The sequence below is a fragment of the Microtus ochrogaster genome, chromosome 6 (genome assembly GCF_000317375.1).
Source record: "Microtus ochrogaster isolate Prairie Vole_2 chromosome 6, MicOch1.0, whole genome shotgun sequence".
Taxonomy (NCBI): domain Eukaryota; kingdom Metazoa; phylum Chordata; class Mammalia; order Rodentia; family Cricetidae; genus Microtus; species Microtus ochrogaster.
The window spans coordinates 28,006,675-28,017,274 of NC_022013.1; the positions used below are offsets into that span (position 1 = coordinate 28,006,675).

The 10,600-nt window shown below is 46.6% G+C and overlaps 1 protein-coding gene across 2 annotated transcripts in view; it reads left to right on the forward strand.

The window, feature by feature from the left end:
- Positions 1-10,341, forward strand: part of LOC101996668 (NAD(P)H dehydrogenase [quinone] 1) — a 13,179-nt gene extending 2,838 nt beyond the window's left edge. Inside the window, exons 2-7 of one of the 2 annotated variants that reach the window (XM_026779630.1) lie at positions 2,192-2,356; positions 2,427-2,557; positions 5,120-5,233; positions 6,629-6,730; positions 9,144-9,470; positions 10,021-10,341. In XM_026779630.1, the coding sequence (XP_026635431.1) occupies positions 2,192-2,356; positions 2,427-2,557; positions 5,120-5,233; positions 6,629-6,730; positions 9,144-9,449 (818 nt within the window). In that variant the 3' untranslated portion in view covers positions 9,450-9,470; positions 10,021-10,341. Of the gene's footprint in view, positions 1-2,191; positions 2,357-2,426; positions 2,558-5,119; positions 5,234-6,628; positions 6,731-9,143 lie in introns of both variants that reach the window. The other variant, XM_005348442.2, reaches the window with a different exon arrangement.
- Positions 10,342-10,600: the final 259 nt, after the last annotated feature.

A 10,600-nucleotide genomic window follows, 5' to 3' on the forward strand; every position in this document is an offset into this window, starting at 1 on the left:
TCCCACCTGGTGACGCTAATGCAGTAGCAGTCGAGCTGCCAGCTTGAGGTGCAGTCTTGAAAACCAGTCCCACCTGGTGACGCTAATGCAGTAGCGGTCGAGCTGCCAGCTTGAGGTGCAGTCTTCTGTTCTGGGACCACAGCTTTTGAGTGCTGACCCCGAGATTTCGTTTCAGTGCTGTTAATCTTTTCTAACCACAGCCTATGTTTCAGCTGCAGCTGACCAGGATTAGGTGGCCCGGTAAAGCAAAGGGTTCACTTCAGTGATGCTGGACCCCTGTCAATCACAGCCAGTTCTTCAGCTGACCAGAAGCCAGAGTCTCAATATAAAACATGACAAAACAGCCCTTCTAGAGTCTTTGAGGACTCTCAAACTTCCCTCTGAAACGTCACAAGCCAGGCCCCCATCTTCACTGTGCTGGGCATTTTTATCTTCCAGGCTCCCAACAAAGGCTTATTATGCTCTGAGAGCTCAATAGCTTTTCTAGCCCAAAGCTTCAAAATCCTTCCACAGTCCTCAAAACAACGCTGTGAGGTCCTTCACAGCTACGAGCCCACTCTGATGCCAGGTCCAGTCCGAGTTTCTTTTCCTCTTGCTGTGAGAAAGCACTGACCTAAAGCACCTTGGGGAGGAGAGTGTTAATTTCCACTCCCTGTTCCTGCCAACAGTCCATCGCTGAGGGAGGGCAGGACAGGAGTCTGGAGGTTGGAGCTGAAGCAGAGGCCCTGGAGGAATGCTGTTTATAGGATTACTCGGCCTGCTTTCTAACACAGCCCTGGACTGCTTCCGAAGGGGTGGTATCACCCACAGTGGGCTGTGCTCCTAAATCTATTGTTAATGAAGGAAATGTCCCATAAACACATCCCCAGGCCAGTCAGATGGAGAAAGTTTTTCGGCATCTGAAGTTTACTCCTCCCAGGTGATCTAGCTTATGTCAAGTTGGCAAAAACTACCCAGCACATAGTAGGTTTTCAAAATATGAATTAGCTAGGAGGTGGTGGTGCATGCCTTTAATTCCAGCACTCGGGAGGCAGAGGCAGACTGATCTCTGGGAGTTCTAGACCAGCCTGGTCTACAGAGCGAGTTCCAGGACAGCCAGGGTTACACACAAACTTTGTCTCAAAAACAAACAAACAACCCCCCCCCAAATAACTAACTAAATAATAACTTTTGTACTTTCTAGTCCTACAGAAAGGCATACCCACAATTGCCAGCATTTACAAGGGAGAGGTAGGAGAATCTGAAATTCAAATTCAGCTATGTATCGAGTTCAAGGCCAGCCTGGGTTAGGAGACTCATCTCAAAAATTAAAAGAAAGCGTACCATCTTACAGAACATTGTGTATTTATGTGTACACATGAAATGAGGGTTATTGAGGAAGAAACAGAAACACTTGAATATTGTTTTTGAAACAGGGTCTTACATTGTAGCTCAGGCTTTCCTGGAGCTTGTGGCAGTCCTCCTGCCTCAGCTTCCCAGATGCTGATGTTACAGAAATGGCTGATAGAACTAGTTTTCTGTGTGCTCAGTAACTCAGTCTTGAGAGTGACTGGACCGTGCAGGGCATTTGTTTTCCACTAACAGCGGGCTGTAGGGAGAGCGGTGGCATGGTTCACCTGTGGTACAAGTGGTGTCAACCAAATAAACCTTCATATTTATATAGGTTATTTCTTGAGACAGAGTTTCTCTCCTAGCTGTCCTAGAACTCGTTCTGTAGATCAGATTGACCTCAAACTCACAGAGATCCGCCTGCCTCTGCCTCCTGAGTGCTGAGATTAAAGGCTGCCTGACTCTGGACTTCAGACTTTTAAAAATGAATAAATTACATTTACTGGGAGTATGCATGTGTGTGTATGTGTGTATGTGTGTATGTGTGTGTGTACATAGTTCACATGGAGGTGAAGATAACGCCAGAGGCCGGTTCTCTCCATCCACCCTATGGGTCCTATGGGTCCTGGGGATTGGCCTTAGGTCATCAGACGTGACAATGCTCTCACCTGCTGAACTATCTCATCAGCCTGCTGGACTTCAGATGTTCAGATTAGAGCTGTTCAATTGATAATCTTAACCACTATTCCCTAATCTAAGAAACCAAGGTGGAAACATGTCTGGTCCCAAGCATGTTAGATGAGTCACTCATTCAGCCTGTTTGAATTTTCCTTCCACATCTCACTGTGTTGTCCTGAAACAGTGAGAAGAGCCCTGGTTGTATTGGCCCATGAGGAGAAGACTTCATTCAACTTTGCCATGAAGGAGGCTGCCGTAGAGGCTCTGAAGAAGCAAGGTTGGGAAGTAACTGAATCCGACCTCTATGCTATGAACTTTAACCCCATCGTTTCCAGAAAGGACATCACAGGTAAGAACTGTCTCTCTCCCTTGACAGTAGACCCTGTGGCCCAACCTCAGCCCCTCTTTCCTCCCGACAGGTAAGCCGAAGGACCCCGAAAACTTTCAGTACTCTTCAGAGACAGCTCTAGCCTATAAGGAAGGCCGCCTGAGCCCAGACATTGTGGCTGAACAGAAAAAGCTGGAAGCTGCAGACCTCGTGATATTTCAGGTATGGCTAGGGTAGAAATCATAAGGAAGCGATGTTTGGAGTGTTTGTCCAGTTCCCCGGACCTGTCACTCTCTGCATTCCCTCTGAATAAATGATGTCATTCAGAGGGTGGCACTGCGTAGCTTCACAAATAGTACTGGCTTAGCTTCCTGCGCTTTTTGTACTTATTTAAGTTACATTAGTGTGTGTGTGTGTGTGTGCGTGTGTGAGTGTGTGCGTGTGTGCGTGTGTGCGTGTGTGCATGTGTGCGTGCATGCACACTTGCCCTTTGCTCCTGGAGGGCAACTATCAGGAGTTGGTTCTCTCCTTCCACAATGCAGTCTGGGGGATCCAATTCAAGTCATCAAGCCTGATGGCTGGTGACTTTATCTGCTGACCAGACTGGGGTTAATTATACTTTCATGCAGGAACACGGTCCCGAGGATGACACAGAAGTCCCTGGCTTTTCTCCCCCAGTGTGCCTAGTTAGTGGACTCTCCCTGTGGGCTCTCAAATGTGTACTTCTGCTCCTTTTGTATCCCGGACCATTTGAGAGTAGCAGTGACTTCTACGCATGTGCAGTATCCCAGCAGCCGCAGTTACTGCCATTAGAAGAATGTGAAACCACACCCAGCTTTTCGCAGGGGTGCTTGGGAAGTGGACTTAGGCACTCATGCTTTTGAGACCAGCTCTTTATGGACTGAGCCATGTCTCTAAGCCCTACAATTTCTTTCTCTGTCCTGGCTTTCTTCCTGGATGTGTTCATGAGCTTTGAACCATGTTTTGAGCAGATTCTCCTCAGCTTTCATTGGGACCAGAGGGCAGATAATATGCAGTTTTGAGTTGTGGGGATGGGATGACAGAGCCTTGGACTAGTGTGCAAGGCATGTGCTCTGCCACTGAACAGTACCCCAGATAAGACTTTCTCATGGGGCCCCTGATACACCTTAGTCACAGTGACCAGCGGTCTACATTCTGAGTGAGTCTGTTTGTTCTAGTTGATGGGACTGTAGATCTGTGTGCACAAGGGAGGCTCGTCTTGGGAGAACATCTGCTAACACAAGCTTTTGGGAAAATCTTCTGTCATTGCTCGCGGAGGCAAAGGCGCCTTGCAGTCCTTGCTACTTGGACTTTGGTACCAGTTGGATTCCATGGAAACGGAGCTTATTTGCATGCGACTTTATTCACACCCAGCCAGCAGCTGTAGTTTTTAGGAGGAAAAAAAAAGAGTCAGGGCCAAGGACAGAATTTCCTCTTTTCTTACTGAGTTAAGCACTCCCATATATTTTTCTTTAGTATTTTGTTTGTTTCGAGCCAGGGCCTCTCTGTGTAGCCCTGGATGGCTTCGAGTCATTATGTTGAATAAGCTGTCCTAGAACCCACAGAGTGCTGCTTTTAAAGGTGTGTTCCACCATATCAGGAAAAATCTTTGAAATTATGTAGGCTGTGTGTCTGTGAGTGAGTATGTGTATGTAGGTGCAGGTGCCTGTGGAGACCAGAGGTGGGTGTTGGATCCCTTGGAGCTAGACTTCTGAACCACTTAACAATGTGGGTGCTGGAACTGAGTCTGGCTCATCTAAAAGAGAAGTATGTACTTTTTTTAAAAAAAATTTTTTTTTTTTGAGGCAGAATTTCTCTGTGTACTTCTGGCTGTCCTGAAACTCACTCTGTAGACCAGACTGGCCTTTGAACTCACAGAGTTCCACCTGTCTCTGCCTCCCGAGTGCTGGGATTGAAGGTGTGTGCCACCACTGCCTGGTGAAGTATGCGCTGTTAACATGTAAACTCTCTCTTTAGCACTGTGTTACTTTTATTTTGATTTCTTTTGTTGTTTTTTTTTGATTTTTATTTTATTTCATTTTTTTGAGATTGGGTCTCCCTATATAGTCGTGGCTAACCTAGAACTCGATACGTAGACTAGGTTGGCATCAAACTCACAGAGATCAACTTGCCTCTGCTTCCTGAGTGCTGGGACTATTTTTGAGTACCACTATGCTGCCTGGGCTAGCCTTGAACTCACAATATTTCAGCCTCAGCCTCCTGAATTGATAGAATGTCCTGTTATATTTCTTCTTCTCTTGCTTTTTTGAGATGGTCTAGGTATATAGCCCATGCTGCCCTAAATCCTCAGTATCTTGCCTTAGCTTCCTGAGTTTTAGGATAGCAGATGCTCGCTACCACATCCAGTTTTAGTGTGTGTGTCTGTGGGGGAGGTCTCTCTCTCTCTCTCTCTCTCTCTCTCTCTCTCTCTCTCTCTCTCTCTCTCTCTCTCTGTATGTGTGTGTCTATGTGTATCTGTGTGTGTCTGTGTGTTATGCTACCTGGGTTGGCCTCAAACTCTTGGCATTCAGCAATCCTGCAGCCTGGCCTCACCAAGTAGTTCATACCAAGGGAGCAAGTCACTTTCCTGGTTATCCCTGTTTTGCTAAATGTGCTAACTTTTCCTGAGGGAATCATAAGGGTGAAGGTACTCTACAGTGACACTGTGGACAGTTGCTCAGCACCTGAGCTCTTCCTGGCTAGGGGAGGAAGGGATGGCAGCCTAGTACCTAGTGCTGACCTTGGGTGTCTTCTGCCCTGCAGTTCCCCATGTATTGGTTTGGAATGCCTGCCATTCTGAAAGGCTGGTTTGATCGAGTGCTTGTGGCAGGATTCGCCTACACATATGCTACCATGTATGACAACGGTCCTTTCCAGGTAGGTGAACCATTGGGCATTTCCTGGGTAGACGCTGCCCCAAGAACACAGCCTGACTCTAAGACCAGGGAGCATTGTACAGCTCTTATAAACCAAAAGATACCATGTTTTGGATTTGATTTTTATTTACACTTATTTATTATTTCATGCCTATAGGTGTTTTGCCTGCTTGTATGGCTGTGTACCACATGTGTGAAGCACCCAAGGAGTCCAGAAAAGGGCACCAGATCCCCTGGAACTGGAGTTACAGACAGTTGTGAGCCACCATGTGGGTGTTGGGAATTGAACCCGGGTGGACTGGAGAGCAGCAAGTGCTCTTAACCCCCAAGCCATCTCTCCAGTCCCCTAGTTTGTTTGTTTATGTGGAGGGGCACACAGTGCCTTGGTGTGTATGTGGAGATAAACTTGCAGATTGGGGGTTAAGACTCCGGTTGTCACTCTTGGTGACAAGCACCTCACCAGCCCTTGGACTGTGTTTTAAAATATTCCAGAGAAAATGAACAAGTGAATGTGGACGGAATGTGAGTGCCACAGGACAGGTGAACTAGACTTTAAGATGTCTGGTGGACACTCGCTGTGCTATCCTCTTCATGTTTGAGATTTTCCATAGGAAAAATAAAACGAAAATTTGATGACTTGGTGTCAGACACCTAAAATCCCATTTGGGAAGTAGAGGCAGGAAGATCAGGAGTTCAAGGTCATCCTCAGCTATGTAGAGAGTTTTAGGTCAGCCTGGGATACTTGAGGTCCTGCCTGGAAAAAAATAAAACAAGTAAAAAACAAACAAACAAACAAAAACCAAAAAAACCTCCTCTTTGTTATTTGGAGGATAAATAGAGACAAAAAACATCTTGTAACTTTTTTTAAATTTAAATTTTAAAAAACTGACACAGGGTCTCTCTTTGCAGACCAGCCTGGCCTGGAACTCACAGAGACCCACTTCTCTCTGCTTCCTGAGTGCTGGGATTAAAGACTTGTGCCACCAATGTTTTTGTTTTTTGTTTGTTGAGACAGGGTTTCTCTGTGTTGCCCTGGCTGTCCTGAAACTCACTCTGTAGAACAGACTGGCCTTAACCTTACAGATCCTCCTGCCTGTGGTTCCCGAGTACTGGGATTAAAGCCATGTGCCACCATGCTGGGCCATCTACCATGCCAGGCCATCTCCTACTGTTTGAAGTGAGTTTGTGATTTGCGCTGCAGTCATGGCTGTCTACAGACACATGCCGGTCCCAGCCACAGTCGGAACATGTGCAGAGTCACGCTGAAGCTGCAGAGGAGTTGCTCTGAAATGATAGCCCCAGTAGGATGGACGGATTCGTCCATCTCCCTGAGGCCCCGCTCATTAACTCACTGGGTCCCAGGAGAGGAGGGGGTGACAGTTGTTTTCTTTTTCAGAATAAGAAGGCCTTGCTTTCCTTCACCACTGGGAGTAGCAGCTCCATGTTCTCTCTTCAGGGTATCAACGGGGACATAAACATCACCCTCTGGCCACTTCAGGTACCTTGTTGTGGGTGAACTTCCAGGGGAGTTAGTTAGCCGAGCATTCCTCGGAGTCCAAACCTCCAGGCAGTAACTGAAAACTGACCCGAGGTATGAGGAGGAAAGCCCGGAAATGATGCAGCAGCACCAGGGCTTCCTTCAGGAGTTTGTGACCCAGGCCGCTGGGTACCTGGCCAAACAGTCTCTCCTAACCAAAGTGCACCTGGCGCTCAGCGTGTGGAGTCAAAGCCTTGGACTCCCCAGTCTTCCTGGAATTGTGTCTGCGGCCCCAGAACAGTCTGTTTTTCCTTTATAAAAGAGAGAGAAGGAGGGAGGGAGGGAGGGAGGGAGAGAGAGAGAGAGAGAGAGAGAGAGAGAGAGAGAGAGAGAGAGAGAGAGAGAGATGGTACTGCATAGTGGAGGCTAGCAGACCAAGGAGCTTCTGAGCGGTTCTCATGCCCCCTCCGCCCATCTTGACTTAGCATACAGACTCATGCCACTGTGTTCACTTTTTACATGGGCTCTGGGTTCTAGCTCACTCCATCAGGTTTGCAAGGCTGATACCTTTACTAGCTGAGCCATCTACCCAGCCTCCCCTCCCCCCTTTTAAGAAAATAAATAGTGGTGGTGCAGTGTGGTGTGTCGTGGCCTGAGAGATGGCTTAACGGTTAAGGGTAATGACCTCTCTTTCAGAGGACCGGGGTTCAATTCTCAGTACCCATATAGCAGCTCACAACTGTCTGCAACTCCGCTTCCAGGGGATCTGATACCCTCACACGTATGCATGCAGGCAAACCCCCAAAGCACATAAAAATAAAAATAGCAATCTTTAAAAGGGGGGTTTCATTATGTAAGCCCAGGGTGACTTAAACTTGTGGCAGTCCTCCTGCCTCAGCCTGTTGGGTGCTGGGTTTAAGGCATAGACCAGTACATCTGGCTCCCTCGTCCAAGATAAGAACTGAGTTAATTCAGCTTGCTCTGGAGGTGGGCTTTGGGGTCACTGGACCCTGAGGATGAGGGAAGGGACTGGAGAAGACAGTGAGTGAGCTGTGCAGCGTAAAGACTAAGCTCACCATGTTGAGTGGCAGGAAAATGCACATCCACATGCCCTGGCACGAGCCACTGCCAAGGGGCAAGCGCTCTCCCTAATGTAATAGAACTTATGGCTCTTTTGGCAGAGGATTGAGGTTGGCACAGTTTCAAGCTTTTATTCATTCAAAGGAAAGTGCCACCAAGGAGGCTAAATGAGGTGACAGAAAGGGAGGGAGGGCAGAGGTAAGAGAAGGAATTGTGGCAATTCCCCAGGGCACTTCAGGTCTGACTGGACTCTAATTGACGAGCCCAGATCATTCTTTTTTTTTTTTTTTTTAATTTTTTTTATACAGAGTTCTGCCTGCATGTCTGTCTGCAGCCAGAAGGTACCAGATCTCATTATAGACGGTTGTGAGCCACCATGTGGTTGGTGGGAATTGATCTCAAGACCTCTGAGCCATTTCTCCAGCTCCAGATCACCCTTTTAAAAGATTTTTAAAACTCTAACCAAGCAATGGTGGGGCACGCTTTTAATCTCAGCACTTGGGAGGCAGAGGCAGGCAGATTTCTGTGAGTTTGAGGGCAGCCTGCTCTGTAGAGTGAGTTCCAGGACAGTTGGGGCAACACAGGGAAAACCTGTCTCAAAAACAAAACACAAATTTTAAACTTTAATTTTTATTTTATGAGTTTTACCTGCATGCATCTCTGTACCGTGTGTATCCAGTGTCAGTCAAGGTCAGAAAAGGACATTGGGTCCCCTGGAACAGGTGTTGCTATCATGTGGGTACTGGCAACCCAAGCCAGGTCTTCTGGAAGAGCAGCCAGTGCTCTTAACCAGCAAGCCCTCTCTCCAACTCCCAGACAGCTTTGTTTATTTTTCTTGTTTTAAGATTTATACTTATTTACTTTATTGCTCTGTGTGTGTGTGCTACATTTATGTAGGTGCCCACAGAAGTCAGGAAAGTTCATCCAGTCCCCCAGAGCTGGAGTGACAGGTGGTTGTGAGTTACTCCACATGGGTGCTGAGAACCAAGCTTGGCTCCTCTGAGAGAGTAGCAAATCTTAATGGTTGAGCCAGTTCTCAGCCCCCAGACCAACTTATTTTTAATATGTTTTATTTTATTTTATGTGAATTTTAAAATATAATTTATTTTATTTTATGTGCATTGATGTTCTGCCTGCATGTATGTCTGTATGAGGGTGTCAGATCTTGGAGTTACAGACAGTTGTGAGCTGCTATGTGGGTGCTAAGAATTGAACCCAGGTCCTCTGGAAGAACAGGCAGCCCTATTAACCACTGAGCCATCTCTCCAGCTCCCAGACCAATTTCTGATGCTTGTTTACAGTACAGTCTGCCAGACTGCTCTTGTGACTTAACTCTGTGTTCTATCTCTTGCAGAATGGCATCCTGCATTTCTGTGGCTTCCAGGTCTTGGAACCACAACTGGCGTATGGCGTTGGCCACACCCCACCAGATGCTCGGAGGCAGATCCTGGAAGGATGGAAGAAGCGCCTGGAGACTATCTGGGAGGAGAAGCCACTCTACTTTCCTCCAAGCAGCATGTTTGACCTCAACTTCCAGGCAGGATTCTTACTGAAAAAAGAGGTTCAAGAGGAGCAGGAAAAGAACAAATTTGGCCTTTCTGTGGGCCATCACTTGGGCAAATCCATTCCAACTGACAACCAGATCAAAGCTGGAAAATAAGACTTTTTTCCCCCCTAATATGTAAGTTTAACCCAGTTATCTTTTTTTATAGCTTGCCTGGCTTTTGCTTTCCCCTTTATTCCACAAGGATAGGAAAAGAAGTAGGCTCACTTCATAATGTTCTTGAATAGTTCTGTCAGTGAGTGTATGTACTATTACCTAAATCAAATTAGGTGCCACAGGTCGCTTGATATTTGGCGGTGGGGTTGTATGGGAGCTGGAAGATACTTTTCTAGGTCATCTACACAATATAAACCCTTTCTTAGGGCTAGCCCTGGCCACAGGGTATCCGACTCTCCAGAGATTTGTTTCTTTTAATCAACTCTCCGTGGTTTAGGACAGAGGGGAATTGCTCAAAGAAAACAAAGGCTGAGGAAGCTACTTGCTTAGGACTTAGTGAGCTGAAGGTGTTTACAGTGCAGCCCGGTTTCAATGACTGTGCAGTGATTGAGGTGCCTCCCGGGGGATTTCTCTCCAGCTCGCCTCTGTCTTGTACACAGCACACACAGGTCCTAGGAAAGGATCACTGAAACAGGTCTCTGTCCCATGTTTCCACCTTTTTTTTTTTCAGAAGTAAATGAAAACACACAAGGACATGGTGGTACATGCCTTTAATCTCTTAAATACTTAAAAATAATAGCCCCCTACTGAGCTGGAGAGTTGGCTGCTCTTGCCCAGGACCTGGGTTCAGCTTCCAGCTGGCTGACACCTATATGGAAGCTAAAAGCTGTTTCTATCTCCAGTTCTAAGGATCCAATGCTCTCTTCTGGCTTCTGCAGGCACCAAATGCACACAGTGCACAGACATACATGCAAATAAAACATCGATGCACATAAAATAAGTCCTAAATGCCAAAACAAAACAAAAAACTGTAGCCTTCCACCAAAATAAAAGTTTGATCTATTCGAATGTCTTAAGGGTTTTTTCTATAATATTGGAAAATCAATGACATTGCCTTTTTATTTTTAAAGATCTCTCTTATTTTTATTTGTGTGCATTATGTGTGTGTGTGTGTGTGTGTGTGCCTGAGGGTTTGTGGTCCTGTGAGTACATCTGTTTACAGAGGCAAGAAGAGGGCCTTTAATCACCCAGAGCTGGAGTTACAGGTGGTTGTGAGCCACTGGAAGAGGGTGCTGAAAACCAAACTCAGG